Source organism: Myxine glutinosa, chromosome 6 (genome assembly GCF_964187855.1).
Source record: "Myxine glutinosa chromosome 6, kmMyxGlut1.1, whole genome shotgun sequence".
NCBI classification, from domain to species: Eukaryota; Metazoa; Chordata; class Myxini; order Myxiniformes; family Myxinidae; genus Myxine; species Myxine glutinosa.
Genome location: NC_136266.1, coordinates 75,737,397 through 75,760,902, shown reverse-complemented (window position 1 = coordinate 75,760,902; position 23,506 = coordinate 75,737,397). Strand labels below are relative to the sequence as shown.

Sequence of the window (23,506 nt, the reverse complement as noted above, 5' to 3'; positions counted from 1 at the left end):
ATCTATTTATTACGTACTCATCAGAGGGCAGGCTTAATTAAAAGTTCGTGAAGAAAGACGAAGGAATTAGTTATAACAGGGGAATCGGGAGTCAGAAAAGAAGTCAATAAGTCCCTGCCATATTTGCCTCTGTAATGAATAGCTCCTACTAGAACGAAATATGTTTGAACACATCACTGTGAACAACGATCAATATCCATTTGTGAATTCTAAAGATGCTACATCTCAAGTCATGCTAGTTTGTGTGCAGGTAATCCATACAAACTTTTGTGTGGGTTGTGCACCCACCCCTCCCTAAACATACTCCATCCCTGTCCTCTCACTACCTCGTTCTTTCCCTGACCTCATCTCCCTTCCTCTTTTCCACTTCCAAAATGTACCTCAATTTCCACGTCGACCCCTCCTGCGAAAGTCATATTTCGATGGTCCTTTATGGTGTTGCAGACCATACTGCCAGTTGCATGGTGTAAACCATTTTAATCACATTGAAGACACGTTTAAAAAGACGTTTCCTAGATCCAGGTGAACAAACTAGATATGTCGATCAACATGCAGGTCAGTGTTAAAAACAAATGAAACTTTTGTACTTTCATTCTTGGCAAATGCAAGTTTTATTTTAAGATTTTGTTAAAAGAATGGAAGAAATTTAAAAAGTTTGTCATATCTCTAAAAGCTGATCTTTATAACTACTCGACTTACTGTAACATCCTAGACCCCCTTTATTTATGTTACAAAGTACACCGCATAACGTGAAGGATAACTTGAAATCGCGACTGTGCAAATTATGCAAATTGGCCAACTATACACGGTATGCTAATTTAGCATACACAAGCCTACAAACTGGAATACCCTGCACCACAGAACCCCACAAGAGCAGCCACAAACTGCTTCATTCATTCCCGACTGAATGAATAATTCTTACAAAAGAGAACCCCTCCCTCCCCCTACCACCCCCATTCCCTCAAACCCTTTTCTTTGTTTTGATTCAGAAGAACAAGCCACTTTGGTACTGGTTGCCAGGAAACCGGAAGAAAGTCTTATTCTGTCTGTGGTTCAAGATGGCTCCCCGAGGCTGGAGCGCAATGGCAGAAGGCAATGCCACCACGTCCGTATGCCCAGGACATGCCAACCTGGTGAGAGCGACGGCAGCGTGGAGTTCACGGCTCTGCCTCGGATCGTCCCTTGGACAGGCGTAGTGTCGATGTCCGCTCGAGGTGGAATAGCTCAGAGGTTCTGACAGGTTCCAGGCAGGCGTGTTGTCACAATCTCTCGCTGGGATTGAATGGGGGTAAAGGACAAAGACAGGTGTGGTGATTAATGGTGTGCACCGGCCTCGGTGTATGATATGCAAATAAAAAGTCTGCGCTTCGGAGTTACGCAATCGTGTAAAAGCAAAAATGCCAATTGTGATATAGAAAATGGAGGCAATGTTTATACATATCTGTTGTTATCACATTCTCATCGAACCATCAACAGTGATCTACCATATAAAACACAATGTCAGTTTTTGTGTTTGTACAGATGTCTGTCCCCCTTCATAAGGACGATTTGAGTCGGGTTTTAAAGGCCAATCTTTCAACACCAATTTGTGTTCACGATGTTCTATTTTTTTTTTAGTATAAACCAACTCGAGAAACATTTTCCATAGAAATGTAATTAGATCTCTCCTACTGTAATTGCAGACGGTGGCTTGCAAACCGAGCCTCAAGGGCGGTGTACAGAAAGTTTTTTTTGTAAATAATAATAAATACAAGGTGCAGGGAGGTGAAATTCACTGCACATGATGTGCAACGCTCGCAGAGTAAACCGAGTTTTCATTTACATCCGTAGGATGTCTAATAAGTAAAGAAGATATTATACACACACTAGGCCGAGGCTTCAGACTTTGGCACGCTCACGAGGCTGCACCATCAAATAAACTGTTCCGACACGTCATTTTTGAAGGGTTTTTTTTTACTGGTTGCAATATAAAACACAAGTCAACCCTATGCTTGTACTCATGTATGCAAGTTGACATCTATTTATGATGTATACAGTACAGTAGTTTTGACTCCCCCTGTAGTACGGTAATACTGTATACAATATAGTAGTTTTGACTCCCCCTGTAGTAACACTGTATACAATATAGTAGGATACCCCTCACCTTATCCACATGACCACATGGGCTTTTCTTCTCTCACCCCATCTCTTTCCACTTCTTTCCCCTTCTTTTTCTACCCCTCCCTCTCTCTCTCTCATATTATCCCTTATGTTAATTTATTTTTTTATCATTTTCCTCACACATCCCAACTGGTGTGTACGTAATAAATATATGGTCTTTAATGAGGTAGGAATTGATGAATATACCTGCTCCAATTCACAACATTATTTCCAATTCCAGCTGACCCTCCTCCTCGTCCTCACCCTCCCCTCCTCTTCCTTCCCTTCACGCCAACCTCTCACTCCCCCAAGTCACATTATATGCTATCCTCTCTTGCCCATCATTCGTGTGCCGTTTGTGTATTCGTTTAATTTTGCTCTATTTTTGGTATTTTGACCTCTGATACTCTGCTCTTCCATGAGCCTTGACATTGACCTCTGCTTCAAGGAAAACATTTGAGTTTATATTGCATATCGACAGGACGGCCGACTTTATATATCTTTAAGTTAGTGATGCAGTGCATGTGACAGATGGCATCTTGTAATCAAATCTGATTCCATGAGGAATCGAAGACCTGGACCAGAGAAACATTATTTTCCTTTTAACACCATTATGGAATCTTAAAGGGAACTCTTAAGAACTGAGTACCCTCGTCCCTCTATACAAGGGAAAAGGTGACCCTCTGGAGTGTGGCTCGTACCGAGCGATAATGTTATTGGAGCATGGAATGAAGGTATTGGAAAGGGTGTTGGAGAGGAGGATAAGGCAGAAGGTGAAGATCGACGAAATGCAGTTTGGATTTATGCCAGGAAGAGGAATGACAGACGCGCTCTATATTGTGAGGCAGTTGCAGGAGAAGTACATGGAGAAGAGGAAGAACTTGTTTCTTGGGTTTGTTGATCTGGAGAAAGCATTCAATAGGGTTCCACGCGAAGTATTGACATGGGCATTGAGGAAGACAGAAGTGGAGAAATGGTTGATCAGAGTAGTGATGGCAATGTACAAAAGAGCGTGCACAGCTGTAAGGACGAAGGACGGGAACAGTGGTGAGTTTGAGGTGAAGGTGGGAGTGCATCAGGGGTCGTTACTAAGTCCACTACTATTTGTAGCTGTGATGGAGGTGCTGGCTCAGAAAGTAAAGGAGGGTTTACCCTGGGAGTTGTTGTATGCAGATGATCTGGTGTTGATTGCGGAAAGTATGGATGGACTGAAGGAAAAGCTGAACAAGTGGAAGGAATGTATGGAGACAAAAGGTCTGAAGGTGAATATAGGAAAGACGAAGGTGATGGCAAGTGGTAAAGCATGTGGTGAGGTGGAAAGAACTGGGAAGTGGCCATGTGCTGTGTGCAGGAAGGGTGTCGGAGTGAACTCCATTCAATGTACAATGTGCGCTGATTGGGTTCATCAAAAATGTAGTGGTCTGATAGGGTCATTAACCAGTGTGGCAGCTACATTCAAATGTAAGGTGTGCACAGAAGGAGCTGCAGATGGAGGAAATGTTGAGTTGGATCTTGGAGACGGCGTGAAGCTGGAAGGTGTGAAAACATTTTGCTACCTCGGAGACATGCTGAATGGAGAAGGTGGATCTGACTCGGCAACGGTTGCTGGAGTGAGATGTGCATGGAAGAAGTTTCGGGAACTGAGTGGCGTGCTGATGAGGAGGGGAGTGTCGTTGAACCTGAACGGAAAGGTGTATGCTGCATGTGTGAGAAGTGTTATGATTTATGGGAGCGAGACATGGGTCATGAATGTAGAGCAGCAACGAAGGCTGGAAAGGGTGGAAATGCGAATGGTTCGGTGGATGTGCGGAGTATTGTTGAGAGAGAGGAAGACAAATGATGAATTGCGACAGATGATGGGAATAGAGCCTGTGATTGATGCTGTGAAGAGGAACAGGTTGAGATGGTTTGGTCATGTGTTGAGGAAGGATGAAAGTGACTGGTTGAGAAGAGTGATAGAAATGAATGTAGAAGGAAGTAGAGGACGGGGAAGACCGAGAATTTGCAAAATGTCATGGACGGATTCGGACAAAACTTGGTGGATGAGTTGGCTGTGTGACTAGAACAAGCCGATTCGATTTTGGTTAAGGTACAGATTTAAATGTTCAGCCTGGCGGAGGAATTCGCTCTACCAGGTGCCATGCTAGTTTTGTCCCTGTGTTGCTGTTTGTGTTTTCGTCAATTTTACATGTTAAACCGTATCTTGCTGTGTTGTATTGTTGAATTTTCGTCTCTGGGCCTCGAAACTACTCGCCCAGGCCCTAGTTAGTTGGCGTGTAAATCTATTCAACCTCCATTAACCCGCCACCCACATCTTGCCAAGTTTCCAGTTTTTCCTTCCTGAGAGTTTGCTTCTGTATCTATCTTGTCGACACCACTTGTCCTCCCATACCCCTCAATATTCTCCACATCTCCTATTTGTCAAAGTCGCCATCTATTTTGTTCCTCAACCCCACAATTTGTCCTCCCCCCCCCCCCTCTCTATATATATTGTTCCTTTTGCTCTGGTATGCCCTGATCTCTCCTATGTTTTAGCTCATCCGTGAGCGTTAACTTTGTATTAAAAAAACAAATACAGGTACCCAGGCAAACCACTAATTTGCATATTCACAGGTAAAACAAGTTACACCAGTAAAACACAATTTTTCACATATACAGGTAAATACACAGGTACCCAAGTAAAACAAAAAATTGCACATACACTAGACAAGTACTAGTGAGAAAATGCAAAATTGCACGTGCACAGGTATCCAGGTAAAACTTGCCTATACGAGAACGGTATTCGGTAGAGTGCATACCTCCACGAGGCTGAACAGTACACGTTTTGTATCCCACTGATAGACCAGACCTGGATCTGAACCTGAACCAAAATCTAATCTCCTTGTTCTTGTCACCTACCCAACTCATCCACCTAGTTTAGTCACAAGTCATCCACAACTTTTTGAAATAACATGCAACATAATATGGTTTTTGACTCAATCACTCAATGGTGAAGAATCACTTTTAATGATCAAAAAAAATTCTTATATCCAGATCGGGATCTTCATCAAATTCAAATAGATTCGGCCTTGTCACACACACAATCTCTCCACCAAGTTTCGTCCGAATCCTTCAATAACTTTTTTAGATATCATGTTTATATCGGTTTTAGATCTTACAGTCACATGAAAAAGTAAGTACACCCCATGTAAAGTTTTCACTTTTTCAACATATTTTAACATACAGCTATTTCATCTTCATTTCAACAATATTGACAGATAAAGGTGATATAATATAACAAATATCATGAAACATTTACATTTTGGAGTCCATTGTTTAATTTAAATAGACATAAATGCAAATTTCGCATGTGGAAAATGTAAGTACACCCCTACATTTATATTATCACTACTTCAAATACCTAAAATTAGAATCAGGTGCACCAGCTCAGGTGCAAATGATTAGAACATCGTAAGAGAGGATCTTGGAGGAGCCTGTCTTATTTAAACCTCAGACATTTAGTTTGGTTTGCTCTTTGTTGTTGAAGTGTGTGACGTCACCATGCCTAGATCAAAAGAGCTCTCTTGGGCCTTCAGAAAGAAGGTTATAGATGCCTACGAGTCTGGGAAGGGATTTAAAAAGATCTCCAAACAATTTGAAATCAATCATTCGACTGTCCGGAAGATCATCTACAAGTGGAGAATATTCCAAACAACTGCCAACTTGTTCAGGCCAGGCCGCCCCAGCAAGTTCAGCCCGAGATCACACCGCAAGATGCTGAAAGAAGTCTCTGAGAACCCAAGAATGTCATCATGGGACCTACAGGTAGCTCTTGCCACTGTTGATGTCAAAGTGCACGAGTCTACCATTAGAAAGAGGCTGCACAAATGTGATCTACATGGGAGGTGTGCCAGGAGGAAACCTTTGTTGTCCAGAAAGAACATCAGGGCAAGACTAAAGTTTGCCAATGAATACCTATGCAAAGACCAGTACTTCTGGAACAATGTGCTCTGAACAGATGAGTCAAAGGTAGAGCTATTTGGCCACAGTACCAGAAGACATGTTTGGCGAAAACCCAAGACAGCATTTGACCACGAGAACCTGATACCAACTGTAAAGCATTGTGGTGGAAATATTATGGTTTGGGGCAGCTTTGCTGCATCAGGGCCTGGGCAGCTCACCATCATAGAATCCACTATGAATTCTTCATTGTACCAGAGCGTGCTTGAGGATAATGTGAGGCCATCTGTCGGAAAGTTGAAGCTCAACCGAAGGTGGACCTTGCAACATGACAATGACCCGAAACATACACAGTAAATCCACCAAGGAATGGCTGAAAAGAAAGAGATGGAGGGTTCAGGAATGGCCAAGTCAAAGCCCGGATCTAAATCCCATCGAGATGTTGTGGGGGGATTTGAAACGTGCTGTGCATGCAAGAAACCCCTCAAACATCGCACAGCTGAAAGAATTCTGCATGGAAGATTCGGCAAAAATTTCTCCCAGTCGATGTCAGAGACTGGTAAACAGTTATAAGAAACGCCTACTTGAGGTTGTTTCTGGCAAAGGGGGCAATACCACCTATTAGAGCCAAGGGTGTACTTACTTTTTCCACATGTGAAATTTGCATTTATGTTTATTTAAATTATGCAATGGACTACAAAATGTAAATGTTTCATGATATTTGTTATATTATATCACCTTTATCTATCAATATTGTTGAAATGAAGATCAAATAGCTGTATGTTGAAATATGTTGAAAAAGTCAAAACTTTACATGGGGTGTACTTACTTTTTCACGTGACTGTATCTCTCAATGGTGATGAATCACTTTAGAAATTCTCAGATCCAGATCCGGATTCGGATCTTCACTAAAATCTAATCATTTCGTTCTTGTCACACACACAACCTCTCCACCAAATTTCGTCCAAATCCATCCACAACTTTTTGAGATATCCTGTTCACAGACAAATAAATAGACAAACAGACAGACAGGGGTGAAAACATAACCTCCATCGACCTTTGGTGGCGGAGGTAAAGGAATTGCACATACACAGGTAAAATTGATCCGTGACTCAAATAAGCCCGGGAAGGTACATGATCATTTGTGACGTCATAATACCTGCAAGCCAATGCACTGGCAAACTTCCCAATAGTGAATCCCTGGCAGACTCCGCAATGGTGAATGGCTGGCAGAATCCCTAATACTGAATTGCTGGCAGATTCCCCAATAATGAATGGCTGGCAGACTCCCCAATAGTGAATCGCTGGCAGATTCCCCAATAATGAATTGCTGGCAGAATCCCTAATAATGAATTGCTGGCAGATTCCCCAATAATGAATGGCTGGCAGACTCCCCAATAGTGAATCGCTGGCAGATTCCCCAATAATGAATTGCTGGCAGAATCCCTAATAATGAATTGCTGGCAGATTCCCCAATAATGAATGGCTGGCAGACTCCCCAATAGTGAATCGCTGGCAGATTCCCCAATAATGAATTGCTGGCAGAATCCCTAATAATGAATTGCTGGCAGATTCCCCAATAATGAATTGCTGGCAGATTCCCCAATAATGAATTGCTGGCAGACTCCCCAATAGTGAATCGCTGGCAGAATCCCTAATAGTGAATCCCTGGCAGACTCCCCAATAACGAATCGCTGGCAGAATCCCTAATACTGAATTGCTGGCAGATTCCCCAATAATGAATTGCTGGCAGATTCCCCAATAATGAATTGCTGGCAGATTTTCCAAGAATGAATCACTGACAGACTCTCCTATAATGAATCGCTGGCAGATTCCCCAAGAACGAATCACTGACAGACTCTCCTATAATGAATCGCTGGCAGATTCCCCAAGAACGAATCACTGACAGACTACCTAATAGTGAATAGCTAGCAGACTCCCAATTAATGAATCGCTGGCAGATTCCCCAAGAACGAATCACTGGCAGACTCCACAAGAATGAATCACTAGCAGATTCCCCAATAACAAATCGCTGACAGACTCCCCAATAATGAATTGGTGGCAGATTCCCCAATAACGAATCACTGACAGACTCCCCAATAATGAATCGCTGGCAGACTCCCTAATATTGAATATCTAGCAGACTTACCATTAATGAATCGCTAGCAGATTCCCCAATAACGAATCACTGGCAGACTCCATAATATTGAATATCTAGCAGACTTACCATTAATGAATCACTAGCAGATTCCCCAATAATGAATCGCTGGCAGACTCCCTAATATTGAATATCTATCAGACTTACCATTAATGAATCACTAGCAGATTCCCCAATAACGAATCACTGGCAGACTCCATAATATTGAATATCTAGCAGACTTACCATTAATGAATCACTAGCAGATTCCCCAATAATGAATCGCTGGCAGACTCCCTAATATTGAATATCTATCAGACTTACCATTAATGAATCACTAGCAGATTCCCCAATAACGAATCACTGGCAGACTCCATAATATTGAATATCTAGCAGACTTACCATTAATGAATCACTAGCAGATTCCCCAATAATGAATCGCTGGCAGACTCCCTAATATTGAATATCTAGCAGACTTACCATTAATGAATCGCTAGCAGATTCCCCAATAACGAATCACTGGCAGACTCCATAATATTGAATATCTAGCAGACTTACCATTAATGAATCACTAGCAGATTCCCCAATAACGAATCACTGGCAGACTCCATAATATTGAATATCTATCAGATTCCCCAAGAACGAATCACTAGCAGATTCCCCAATAACGAATCACTGGCAGACTCCATAATATTGAATATCTAGCAGACTTACCATTAATGAATCGCTGGCAGATTCCCCAAGAACGAATTGCAGATTCCCCAATCGTGAGTGACATTAACCGAGTGATCCTAAAATCGTATGTTCCAATTTGTTGATTCTTGATTCGTATCGCGTCGGGATTACTCGATTCATCCGATCGATTCGTATAGATCAAGCAGTTTTATTTGAAGTTAAAAGATAGATTTTCATACTTTATGAAAAGCTAAAATCACGTTCAAAGAAGATCGATAATAATAACACATGGTGTGCGATTTTACCTGAATTGTTACTACAACCAACATGGCAAACCCCAAAGTGAAGCATAGCGATTAGACTGAAAACAGGTGGCCATTGTGTGTTGTCCTCATCACTCATGTATTCAAGGGTGTCCCGATACAGACGGTCTCTCGTATTTCTACCTCAAAGGTTTTCTCTACCTGCTGAGAAAAGTTCCCCTTTCACCTGCGACTCCTCACATCGTGCCCAGGTGACATCCGTATGGTCTTGTCCCACTGTTTTTCTTATGGCCTGCTTGTGTCTGACTCTTTACCACTTGTTAGTCTGTTATTCCATGATCCTCCATACCTGTTTATAAAACGCGGAAACCAGCAGGTATAAAGACCTCAAACTAAAGTAGTACAAAAGGAAACTCCTTGCTTCAATTTCGTCAGGGAAACATCAATATTCCCAAGTTATTTGGACTCGGAAGGTTCCAAAAGTGACAGATCTGTTCAGTTTCCATGAAAGTAAAACTCCAGAGTATTTTTTTCCCTTGACTTCTACCAAGGGTCCAAACGCAACAGACAGGTGAAGATTGCTGTGAAGCCTTCTTGATGTTCAGCTCGGCTAACATGTTCATGAAAGTGAAACAACCCTCACCTGCTTCCCTCGAGGAGGAATCGATTGTAGATGGAGGCGTTTGAAGCGATTTCACCAAAAAAACAAAACAACCTGATGCCTCCAGGGAAGAACAAGGCGCTTTATGTACAAACTCTGTTAGCTAAAAACGTCTGTAATGACTCCAAATTCATGAGTCATTCTGGCCTTGTACATCACCGGGAAATGAACAAAACCTGTGGAGTTGCGACCATGAAGAAATGTGATATAGCGAACATAAGCGATTACCGAGGTTGCCAGTAAGTTTCTTTAGTCATTTTAAACACGTCCAACTAACTCGGTGGTATCGAACCTGTGGTCCGCAGATGCCCCGGGGTCCGCGAGGCCATCGGGGAGAATTCAGAAAAGGGAGGGGGGGGGGGTTGGTCGGGAGGTTGGGGAGGGGAGATGTGTTCTGAAAAGGAAAAGTTTTCAATGTTTTACCTGGGTACCTGTGTTTCTGAGATGTTATGTTTTACGTGAATACCTGTGTATGTGAAATTTTATATTTTACCTGCGTACATGTGTTTGTGAGATTTTATGTTTTACCTGAACACCTGTGTATGTGAAATTTTATATTTTACCTGCGTACCTGTGTTTGTGAAATTTTATGTTTTACCTATTCACTTATGTATACGCAATTATATGTGTGTTTTACCTGAATACCTGTGTATGTGAAATTATATATTTTACCTGGGTACCTGTGCATGTGTGAAATTTTATGTTTATCTAGCCACTTACGTATGTACACGCAATTATATGTGTATTTTACCTGAATAGCTGTGTAAGTGAAATTGTATATTTTACCTGGGAACCTGTGTTTGTGAGATTTTATGTTTTACCTGGGTACCTGCGCATGTGTGCAATTTTATGTATATCTAGCCACTTATGTATGTATATGCAATTATATGTGTATTTTAACTGAATGCCTGCATATGTGAAATTTGATATTTTACCTGAATACCTGTGTATGTGAAATTTTATATTTTACTTGGCTACAGGTTTTTGTGAGATGTTATGTTTTACCTGGGTACCCGTGTTTGTGAAATTTTATATTTACCGAGCCACTGATGTATGTATAGTTTGTATACGCAATTATATGTTTATTTTCCCTGAATACCTGCATCAGTGAAATTTTGTATTTAACGTGAATACCTGTGGAGGTCATATTCCCTATGAGCCAAATTATGTCACACTGTGTGGCACCCACACGTCATGGGCAACTATTCGTGGAATACCTTTACTCGTCCTGCTTATGTCATCGTATAGTTGGATGAATCGCCATGGCAGTCATACATGGTGGTCTGCAAAAAAAATTGGAGGTTCGGAGGAGGTCGGTACCTATACCCGGTATACCAGAGCAGCTCAACTGGTTGAACACCCTTGGAGGGGCGGGGGTCCGCACACGGGTTTATATTCTGGCGAAACCATCTGGCGAAAATCATCAAAACTTCATAGAAACAACCAAATTGAAAGATTATTTCCAGCCACCTGAATCAAGTTGATTGCAGCTAATACATGTTTCATTCTGAGTTTAATTAATCTGGCCTCAATTTCACAATCTTCATTACCCCCTAATGATGGTAATTGCAGTAAATAATGTGTAAAACGTTTATAGAAACAATGTGCCGTTAAATCCTGCTTTTTCCATTTAAACAACTTTTGTTTTCAAGTGGGATTTCTGTCGAACTTAGGAATTCATAAGAAGACCATGAAACACTTTTGAAGACCTACAGTGGCTCCAATGGAACTTTAAATTCCATCAAAAACAAGTGGCCATTTCCAAGAGGATGATTTTCTTTGTTAAAATGAGAATTTAGCAAATACCACGACACACAATGGCCTGAAATTACAAATACATTCGTGGACTGATAAGTAAGGTACGAGACAGAATGGTCGGATGGATGATACAGGAGGATGGCATACTCCACAATGCATCCCCTCTTCGCATAGGACCGTAATCCCATGCCGTACACATGTAAAGACGGATGACAGAGCAAACGAGATAGGGAACACGTTTCTTGAAAACCCATGGGATCGGTTGGGTTAGAAGTTACTTTGTTGTGTGGGAATTTTAACTGACATATATATATATATATATATATATATATACTGCATATACGGATATATAATTTTGGAACCACAACCGCATAATGAAGAACACGTGGTGTTCAGGCTTAGGCATGTCAAATAGATGTGCTTCACAAAGGTGTTCAAAAAGTATTCGGAACGAACTACATTAATCCAAGAAAGGTAGATATATACAGTAATATAAACATATATATATATATATATATATATATATATATATATATATATATATATATATATATATATACGAGCCGAATGCACCCGGCGTTGCCCGGTTCTTTTTGAATGAATTTACCACTAGAATTCAGCTTTTACTCGCGGCGGTAGAAGATTGACTACTATAATTCAGCTCCGCTTTGAATTGTGAAATGGGCCCAGCCCGGCCGAAGCGGCCTCGACTGGCCTCGCCACCTCGGGATATAACCTTCCCAGGGCCCGTCCCGACATTTTTGGTTCAGAGGTTTCCTCCTATCTTTCACCGTTCAGGAGATTAGCGCGTGCAGACAAACAAACAAACAAACAAACAAAAACTTTCTTTTATATATATAGATAGAAGGTAGAAGATAGATATATATATACACTTTAACTAAGGAAGCACACTAACCGTATTTCATGACGCTCACGCCATGTGCATCAATTATACCAACACATCACCTCCAAACTCGGAGGTATCCGTGTGGTACTCAAGTCTTTGGAGACTGAGATTAAAGCTCTATGGTCACAAATAGGCAAAGGCAGAGATGTCGATCAAGATTTCGCCCTTATTATAAACCTTATGAGGCCTGCCTTTTTATAATTAAAAAGTAAAAAAAATCAAACATTTAAACAGCCTTGGACGTGCACCTTGACCCCACAGCCAAGGCACACCGTCTATCAAGACTGTCCCATTGGCAGACACATGCACCTCAACCCAAAGGCTGAAGCACATGATCAATCAAAACAAATGCATCCTGACCCCGACTATCCAGAATGCATGGTCATACAAATGGACCCCTCCTCCATAGGAGGGAGTCCCTACGAACTCAACACCATGCCGTCCCGACGAGGGCTTATTTTCCCCTCATTAGGACAACATACTGCAAATTGTTTATTTGTGGCCAATCTAAGCCATTAATATACTAATCTAAGCCAAAGGTTGAACCTCCTAACTTGACCTGGAAGCAAGGCACAGATTGAGTCTCACCCCAGCAATTGCTGCACAACCTGTTAGCAACAAATGTCGCCTGCCACGCGGACACATTACCTCTGGTTGTCATTGCCACAGGTTAATATTCCTGACTACAAACCTGCTGGCTGTTAACGATCAGGGCAGACCATATATATATATATATATATATATATATATATATATATATATATATATATATATATATATATATATATATATATATATATATCTATATATATCTATATATATCTATATATATATATATATATCTATATATATATATATATATATATATATATATATATATATATATATATATATATATATATATATATATATATATATATATATATATATATATTGTTGCGGATATGGGATTTGGATCCATCCATATCCGCTTGTAAATATTCCCCTATTTCCCCAATACTTCCCAACTATCCCCAATCCCCCATTCCCTAGTCCCATTTTCTGTAAACAACACTCTGTAGCCCCGACCTTCCCCTATTTCCCCCCTTAAATGTCGTGCCCAGGTTCACCGCATCTCATGTAAGACAACTATAGGACATCTTGCTAGTTATTCTTAGTCTATGTCAGTTAAGGACTCGTTTCCATTAATTCTGACTCTTCGTTGCACCAGAATGTGATTGTATGGCACCGTTAGAAAGTTTAGGACCTCCCAATACCTCCCCGCAGCTCTTCCTCATGGTACAACAACAACAACAACAACAACAACAGCGGCGGCGGCGCGGGGAGTGTGCGTCCTCACTCCGGCTTGGTTAGCCGCCATTGAACATGTGCTCCGACGGGGTTACCACGCAGGGGCTCGCTGTCAGCTCCTCGTCAAGGGCGGAGCCCGGTAACCCCCCGCACCCAATAGAAGTGGCGGACCGATTCCATCTGGGGCGGAGCTAACGAGCCGAGGGCGTGTCACTCCCCGCTGGGCATGCGCAGGAAGAGGGAGGTGACGTCAGATGCGCCTCAGCTTGGAGAGAAAAAGGACGCCACCTCCGAGCGCGACAATACCTCCCCGCATCTCTGGACCGGACCGTGTTGATTCTGCCCCTGAGCCAAGGTGCACCTTGTGCTATCGACTGCCTGCCCTTCCTTGCCATCAATCCCTGTGTAAGTCAGTCTTGTCCCGTTTGTCTGTGGTCTGTCGGGGATAAGATAAAACTGTGTCTAAGTGCCCATCTTTTCTGTGCTTTACCTCTTACCGTGTAATCTACCCGTTTCTGCATCACCAATATTATATCCTCCTCCGGAGGTCTTGAGAACTGTACCCCTTGTGTCGTTGCATTTATCCCAGCCGTTGTGTCCTTTCCTTCATTGATTTAGCATAGCGCGACTTGGTCAACGTCGAGTGGAATCGGGCGGGATAGGGTTCTAATCGGGGAGTAACTGTGCGGACGCGGTCATACCAAACCGCTCGGTAAACTAACATCTAAAACCGCGTCTGTAACAATTGGTTGTCAGGAGTTGGATTCGGACCTGGGACTAAATTTGTTAGGCCCAAATTTTGGAACACCAATTGTACTATTAGAGTAACAATTGGTGTCGGGGAGTGAGATCCGACCCGAAGCGCGGTTCACGCGCTCGAAATTATTAACGGCGAAATTTGATTGTGTTTTACAAAAATAAAAACCCGAATTTTGAAAGTCGCGCTCTGACAGATCAAGACGGCTGGGTTCCGGTAGAGGAGAGTGAGGCAGGTTCGATCCAGGACCAAATTGAGGGACAAGAGGAGAGCGAAGCAGTGAGGGTGGCAGGTTCGCAAAATAGCGTCGTCGCGCACGAGGTTACGGGCGCGCAAAATGGCGCCTCGCACATGGCCACAGCGACCGCGCCCGCGACCGTAGTAGCGCCACCGGTGGATTTGAACCTTTTTTTTATGCAAATGAAGGCCCTTATGGACAAGAATAATGAAGAAATGGAAAACAGAATGATGGGGGCCCTTATGGGACAAATGGGAGACCAAATTGGAGGTTTGAAAAACAGTATGGGGGCAATGAGGGACGAATTGGGGGGCGACATGGGGGCCAATAGCCAACGGTTAGAACAAAGGATGGGGGCCCAGATCGGAGGGTTAGGGAGTAGAATAGAGGGATTAGACAATAGATTAGGGGAAATACAGGAGGGGTTAATGGGGGTAGAAAACAGAATGGCCGCTCAAGAGAATCAAATGGAAGGGATGCAAAAGGGGTTAGAGGGGTTAGAAAACAGTATGGAAGGCAAATTGAGGGACATGAGGGACCAAGCGGTAAGGGAAGTTAAACAAATGGGGCAGCAGATAGAGGGGGTCAGAATGGGGGTAGAAACTAAATTGGATGCTCACAGGGAGGAAATGGAGCAGATGAGGGTGGCATCTGGGCAGGAGATGCAAGTGATGGGAGAAGAGATCAGAAGAGGTGTGAGTGAGGAGGTCGGAGGAGTGCGCGAGGAGGTGAGGCACTGTAAGGAGCGCATGGAGAAGGAGGTGAGAAAGGGGACTGTAAAATTGCAAGGTGGTATAGAGGAGTTGACGCTGGGAGTGGAACAGCTGACGGAGGGACAAAAAGAACTAACGGACCAGGTAAAGAAGAACACAGCGGTAATAGGAGGGTTAAAAGCGACACAAAATGACCTAAAAAATGACTTGATAGCGACACAGAGGCAATGTCAGATGGTACGTGAGGGACTGAAAACGAGGTTGGACGAGGTGATAGAGGTAATGGAGACGAAGGACCGGCAGGTGAGGACGCACATGGAAACGGTCAAGGTAGCCTTAGAGGACGAACTTGAGGAGACGTACCGGGAAATAAAAGAGGTGAAGCAGAAATTAGAAGAAGTGGAAGAAGGGGTGAGCGAAATTAAGAAGCGACGGAGAGGGGATAAGAAAGAGATAAAAGAGGAGGTAAAAGAATTGGTCCAAAGTCTGTGTTTGGATCGTGATGATGTGCTCATTAACCGGATGAGGGATTCGCAGGTGATGGAGGAGAAGCGAAGAGAAAGAGGACCCGGTGTAAGTGGTGACCAATATGGTCGTGCGTATGATGCGCCAGGTGATTTAAGAAGCTTGGGGGTCGAGATGGACCCGGGTGTTCGTGAGAGGCCGTTGGTGAAGTGTGCGACAGGTCTGGTGTGCGAAAAAGGAGGTGTGCGAGAAAGTCCGACTCTGGGGTGTGTGAGGAAAAAGTGCGTGCCAAGGAGTGAGGGTGCTGGCGAGAGTGAGTCGGTCGTAGCGCGTGTGCGAGGGAGCACATGGAAGCGCGTAGTGAGGAGTGTTACGGAGGGTGTAAAGGGAAAATGCACGCCTGTGGTGAGTGTTCCAGAGGATGTAACGGGAGAGGGTGTGCGAGAAAGATGTGTGACGGACAGGTGCATGGGGAAAGAGTGCGCTGTCAAAAGTAAGGAAGAGTGTACACCTGTGGTGAGTGTTACAGAGGGTGTAACGGGAGAGTGTGCGCGAGAAAGGTGTGTAACGGACAGGTGCATGAGGAAAGAGTGCGCTGTCGGGAGTAAGGGTGAGTGCGTTGTCAAGAGTGGAGGTGAGAGTAGTAAGAGTGACACGGAGCGTGAGTTGGTTGTGACAGGTGAGAAAGGATGTACACCTGGAATGGAAGGATGCACACCTAGAATGGTAGAGCGTGTGTGGGAATGCACGCTGGAATTGGTAGTGAGGCACGTGGTTGGGTGTGCGAGTGAAAGCACACCTGTGATGGTCACAGAGGAGGTGACCGAGGAAGGGGCGCGAAGAGGTGTGTTAGTGAGGTGTGCGAGCGACGAATGTGTGCCAAGGTGTTCGGTGGTCAGGTGTGTGACCAAGTCGGTGAGCGGAATGAGGGTACCGAGGTGTGTAAGGGAAGGTACGAGGAGCATGGGAACAGCTGGAGGTATGAGCAAGAAAGGGGTAGCGTATGCAGGTAAGCATGCAGGTGAAGCATCGTCGGTAACCGGGATAGAGGTTAGAACGACTTATAGCCGAATCGGGCCCTCGGTGCGCGTCGGGCAGCTTCGCGTGCCGCGAGGACCAGCGGGGATCCGAACCACGGCGGTTTCGAAAGAACCGCCGTACGCGATCCACGCTGTGCCTCGCTTTGAACGGCCGCGTCCGTGCTCCACTAGGTGGAGCGGGCAGCCCGATAGGAAGGGTCGTCATGGCGACCACTTTTTGTTGAGGCATTCCGGCAGGTCGAGGTCGGGCCATGGGATGGCTCCGTGCCGAGATGGTGCGTGGGACCTCGGCCCGGGTAAACCTCCTTCCCTGCACCGAATGCGGGACGTATCCAGCCGCTGGCACCAAACAACCCGCATTCATTGCTCGGCTTTACGAAGCCGGGCTTTGGACAGGAATTGGCGCACCGAGAGGCATTAGTGAGTAGACTGTGTGATGAGGTTAGTGTTTTGGACCCAAAATTAGAAAAAAACAAAATTTGATGATTGGCAAAGGATTGGCAGTAATGATTAGCAGATGATGGGTAGTGATTGGCAATTTTTTGATTTGTTGAAATTTGATGTGCAAAATTGGTAGTGGGAGATGCCCGATGTGGTGGGATGGCAACTCTGTCATCCCTCACAAAAGAGGGGCAAATGCGCCATAGTTTATGGGGTGTATGGCAGTGAAAACTAGCCCGGGTGGGTTAGGTTATATTGTGTGTAGGGCCCTAGCGAAAATGACATTAGGTAACGTTAAGATTAGTTAGTGACTGATACCTGTAGTGGGGACGCAGGTAGTTTAGTGTGGATGATAATGACGTGGGAGCGCAATAGTTTAAAGGGACGACTGGGAAGCGCAAGTTTCAGAGGGGAGTAGTTATCTGAGATGATGCCGTGTGGTTGAGAATTGAACAGGTGTGATTGCACAGGTGTGCAACTGAACAGGTGTGTGGAGCAGTGTGTGGAGTAGTGAGTGTGTGGATCAGCGCGAATGCGCTTGGGGAGAGAAGGGTGCAGGTGGCACCAAGTATGAGAGCACAGGTGTGCAAGTACAGGTGTGTGGAGTACATGGAGTAAGTGGTACGGAGTGGTGTGCATGGTGCGAAGGTGTGGATGGGGGAAGAGTGGACCCCTTTCACGAGTACCCGGGGCGGGTAGTGTAAGTGTTAGGTAGAGGGTATAGGTAAATTGTGGTTGGATATTGGCATTTGTGGTGCGGTTGCAGAATGGTATTGTGGATGGGTGCATTAGTGTTGTGGAAATGGCTGGGCGTGTAGCCTGTTAGTGTGTGTAGTTGGTTTGGGCACTCCACCACTGTGAGGATGTCGGCCAGGTGAGGCCGCAGGTGGGCTCTGGGAGCCGTTAGTGTCAGTGGGTGCCTGAGGATCCCGGGTGTGGATCGGGCAGCCCGTGCCAGAGAGGGCACTGAGGGGGTGAGAGTGCGAGAGGGCCTTCCCCAGTTAGTTAGGTTAGGATGAGGAGCAGGTAAGCTCGGGTGGCAACTACGGTGGTGGAGGTGTGCAGGTGGGTAGACCTGCTGGGAGAGCTACACGTCACAGCCCAGAAATTGTGCGAGGGCACCGGGAGATGAATCGGGGGAGTGAGACCCCAAATTGAGAGGCACCACAGATTGGTCAATGGGAATTGGTTTTTAGAACCCATAGTGTAAGTGGGCCAATGGTTTGGCAGGAGAAAGACCCCAGGTAATGTAAAGTTGTTAAAGTCATTTAGGAAATAGTTAGGATTGATGAACCTGTCGCACCATACGCAGCCACTTACCTGAGGTGATGATGATGACTCCACACCTGTGTTTTCTTTGTTCTGTGTGCAGGAAATGAGAATTGCTGTGTGGATTTGTGAGACGCATCACGACGTGGATGAGACATTGGGGTGATTCCATCTCTCCCTCCTTAGGAGGGACTGATGATGAATTGGTGATGGCAAATTTTGATGTTGAGTTGGAGATGGCAAATTTTGATGAGAGTTGGAAATGGCAAATTTGATTGGTTAGGAGGGAGAGAAGACGAATTTGGTTTATGGGAGGAACGGGGAAGACAGTAGGGACGTTTGTTGATTTGTAAAGTAGATGTTTATGGGTAGTGTTGTGTTTTGTGGATACAGTAAGGGGTAAGGGAGGGGCAATGTAGGTTACCTGGTGGGGGGGAGGGGCGTACGGTAGGAACGTACCTGTCTCACCTGGTTCCCATGTGCCCCCAGTGTGCATTACCTTGTATTGCGTGCACTTTTGCGCCCTTACCACCTTACTCACTTGCTCTATTTTTGTCTCCCACCTCCGAGGATCTGGCTTTGGGGCAGAGAGAGAGGAGAGAGAGGTGCTGGCTCTGCAGTTGTGGGCCTGCACTTTCGCTGCTTGCTGCCGGGATCGATACACCATATGGACCGCAATTTTTGTGGCCACCCACCATGGACCGCAGTTCTTTTGCGGGCAAGCACCACCCGTTGATGGACCTCTGGGTCAATGTGGCACCTATGCCATACAGGTGAACCACTTATAGTTGGCCCCCCTGACGGCCACAATTTAGAAATGGACGCGGTTGGCGCCTTTCTTTATTTTTGAAGGAAGCCAGAACACCAAGTGGGCTCCAAGGCAAGACCAGCGGCAGAACATCGGCCGGCTGCGACACCACCGGTGATTATTGAACACTTTATTGGTGCACCGGATGGTGCTGACTGTACATGATGGGGTGGTGCTTTTGGTGCTTGGATGGGGTGCTCTGCACATTATTAAAGGCCGTAAGGCCACAGGGCACTCGTGGGTTGGTGTATCGATGCTGGCATGCGTGCTCTCTCTATGCATAACATCTGCATGTGTTCCTCAAAGAACAGGTCCTGGATCGTAGTGTAAATATCAGTGTAGTCTTGTATAAATGATGCTCCCTACCGGCTGTATGTTTAGTTTGAGGATTCTTTCCGCGATTCGGTTATCCTGTGGGTGTGTTTCTGTGAGGAGAAGGGTGCAACGTCGCAGGGGGACATATTTACTCATTTGTGAACATCTGTAAAACTGTCGCACTCAGGGTTGAGTTAATAGTAGAGGGAACTACATCTGAGTGCCACACTAACGTAGGTAAAAATTTATCGGGTCGGGACGCCCCGAGGTACAGAAGGGTGCAATGTTGCGGATATGGGATTTGGATCCATCCATATCCGCTTGTAAATATTCCCCTATTTCCCCAATACTTCCCAACTATCCCCAATCCCCCATTCCCTAGTCCCATTTTCTGTAAACAACACTCTGTAGCCCCGACCTTCCCCTATTTCCCCCCTTAAATGTCGTGCCCAGGTTCACCGCATCTCATGTAAGACAACTATAGGACATCTTGCTAGTTATTCTTAGTCTATGTCAGTTAAGGACTCGTTTCCATTAATTCTGACTCTTCGTTGCACCAGAATGTGATTCTATGGCACCGTTAGAAAGTTTAGGACCTCGCAATACCTCCCCGCAGCTCTTCCTCATGGTACAACAACAACAACAACAACAGCGGCGGCGGCGCGGGGAGTGTGCGTCCTCACTCCGGCTTGGTTAGCCGCCATTGAACATGTGCTCCGACGGGGTTACCACGCAGGGGCTCACTGTCAGCTCCTCGTCAAGGGCGGAGCCCGGTAACCCCCCGCACCCAATAGAAGCGGCGGACCGATTCCATCTGGGGCGGAGCTAACGAGCCGAGGGCGTGTCACTCCCCGCTGGGCATGCGCAGGAAGAGGGAGGTGACGTCAGATGCGCCTCAGCTTGGAGAGAAAAAGGACGCCACCTCCGAGCGCGACAATACCTCCCCGCATCTCTGGACCGGACCGTGTTGATTCTGCCCCTGAGCCAAGGTGCACCTTGTGCTATCGACTGCCTGCCCTTCCTTGCCATCAATCCCTGTGTAAGTCAGTCTTGTCCCGTTTGTCTGTGGTCTGTCGGGGATAAGATAAGACTGTGTCTAAGTGCCCATCTTTTCTGTGCTTTACCTCTTACCGTGTAATCTACCCGTTTCTGCATCACCAATATTATATCCTCCTCCGGAGGTCTTGAGAACTGTACCCCTTGTGTCGTTGCATTTATCCCAGCCGTTGTGTCCTTTCCTTCATTGATTTAGCATAGCGCGACTTGGTCAACGTCGAGTAGAATCGGGCGGGATAAGGTTCTAATCGGGGAGTAACTGTGCGGACGCGGTAATACCAAACCGCTCGGTAAACTAACATCTAAAACCGCGTCTGTAACAATTCTATATATATATATATATATATATATATATATATATATATATATATATATATATATATACATATATATATATATAATATATACAGACTTGGCATTTAATATGGAATATTTTTTTTCCTGACGGGTTTACTTTCTTAACTCAGTATATCAATCTGGTGAGTTTCTTTTACACTTTAGTGATTTGTTTGTTAAAAGAACCATGTCACTGATTGTCACAGCAAGAAGTCACCAACAGGATTATATCACAGGTGGCGTGGCAAAATGTACGGACAGGTGCATTTGATGATTGGCTTCACAGTCGGGTATACAAGGGTTGTTGAGTTCTGTATTAGTGGAAAACAACTGCTGCACGTCTCCAAAAGTTATTGCCGCTTCCTCTGGAGATGGTCCGTCAACTCGACAATGTTGTTTGTCATGGATTGGTGGCTTTACGAAATTACGGCATGAAACAGCGTGCTATTGCTCGGAAGTATGGCATCACTCAAGGTCAGGTGTCAAAGATCCTGAAACGAAATTCTCAGAGGGGTGTCCCTACTCCAATACCGAGGCCAGGACGTCCCCGCAGAACCACAAGGAGGGATGATCGCCAGCTGCACCGGTTAGTCCGCAATGGCCGTACCAAGTCAGCTAATCGGCTTAGGGCTGAGTGGCAGCAACTGACAAATGTGCCTGTATCCAGAAGGCTAGTCAACCAACGACTGGTTCAATCAGGCTATCGTGCCAGGCGTCCCCTGAGAAAGCCACGCCTGACCCGACAACACTGCCATCGCCGATTGCAGTGGGCCAGAGAGCACCATCAATGGCAGCCAGGACACTGGAATCACGTGATCTTCAGTGACGAGGCTAGATTTCTGGTCTATCGTCAAGATGGCCGCGTCCGAGTGCGCAGACAAGTGCATGAAGCCTCCAACAAAGATTGTATAGTGCCAAGATTCCAAGCTGGAGGTGGTGGGGTGACCGTTTGGGCTGCTTTTCATGCAGGAGGCAAAACTGACCTGGTTGTTCTGAATGGAAACCTGAACCAGTTCAAGTACAGGGCCATTCTGGAAGAAACATTGCTTCCATTTGCTCGTGCAGCCTTTCGAGGAAACTTCATCTTCCAAGATGACAATGCACGGCCTCATCCTGCTCGCATGATCCAACACTTTCTTGCTGACCGTGGTGTAGAGCATATGGAGTGGCCTGCCATGTCCCCGGATATGAATCCGATAGAGAACTTGTGGGCAGAATTAACGCGTCAAATCGACCACTTGGACCAGCAGCCGACCTCTGTGCATGAATTGCAGCAGGCTATTGTCACTGCATGGCAAGAGATTCCTGTCCAAACCTTGGCAAATCTCGTGAACAGCATGCCTCGACGTGTACGTGCTCTCCTGAATGCTCATGGGGGTTACACGAAGTACTGAACTGTAATTTTACTGTCCTTAATCCCAGTCGTAATTTAACTTTTGTTTTTGTTAAAAAAAAATGTGGCTAATGTGCAAAATAAAGAGATACTTCTGGAAAACGTACAGAAGTTTAACACAGTACTGTCCATGAATTGAGTTCGATATCAGTTCACATCACTTTCAAGGATCAATTTATTTGTTTCGAAATGTCAAATGTGGTTTTTGTTTCTTTTAAAGGTCACATTAACAAAATCTAGAATATTTTCAACATAATTCAAATGAACTTTTGGTTCTAAGACATCTTGAAAAGTAAGTTCACCCCCACAAAAAAAATATTCCATATTAAATGCCAAGTCTGTGTGTATATATATATATATATATATATATATATATATCAAATACGTCCATTCTATTGTTCTTCAACTTATAGTTTTGTCTTCAAAACCCAACGTTTCGGCGAGAAACCCGGCATGCACTGGGCCTCCACTAGCCTTTATCAAGAGTAATTCCCTTGTTTACTTCCTCACAGATATACCTAGGGGAAGGGGGTGGGCCTATTCTGTCGACCAATCACAAAGCTGTGTTGCGAGACCTAGTGACCATTGACCCATGACAAGCTTGTGTTTCAAGTGTTTTGTGCGTGTTTGAGTGGTGTATTGTGTTATCCTTGTCGCCTGTGTCGATTATGTCCCACTTTGTCCTTGTCCTCCCCCCCAACATCGTTGTCTCTCCAGTGTGTTTATGAATGAGAGGTCCGTATGCCTTCGATAACGCCACAGTACATACATACACATATATACATATATATATATACATATGTATATATGTGTATGAATTGTATATAAAGTACATACATACATACACATAAATACATATATACATAAATTTTTATAATACATATGTATATAAAGTACATACATACA

The 23,506-nt window shown here is 44.7% G+C and overlaps 1 protein-coding gene across 6 annotated transcripts in view; it reads right to left on the bottom strand.

Annotated features, from left to right (window-relative positions):
- Positions 1 to 457: 457 nt before the first annotated feature.
- Positions 458 to 23,506, bottom strand: part of LOC137429984 (homeobox protein Mohawk) — a 128,506-nt gene continuing 105,457 nt past the window's right edge. For all 6 annotated transcript variants that reach the window (XM_068120414.2, XM_068120411.2, XM_068120412.2 and 3 more), the window contains exon 6: positions 458 to 1,272. In XM_068120414.2, the coding sequence (XP_067976515.1) occupies positions 1,260 to 1,272 (13 nt within the window). In that variant the 3' untranslated portion in view covers positions 458 to 1,259. The remainder of the gene's footprint in view (positions 1,273 to 23,506) is intronic.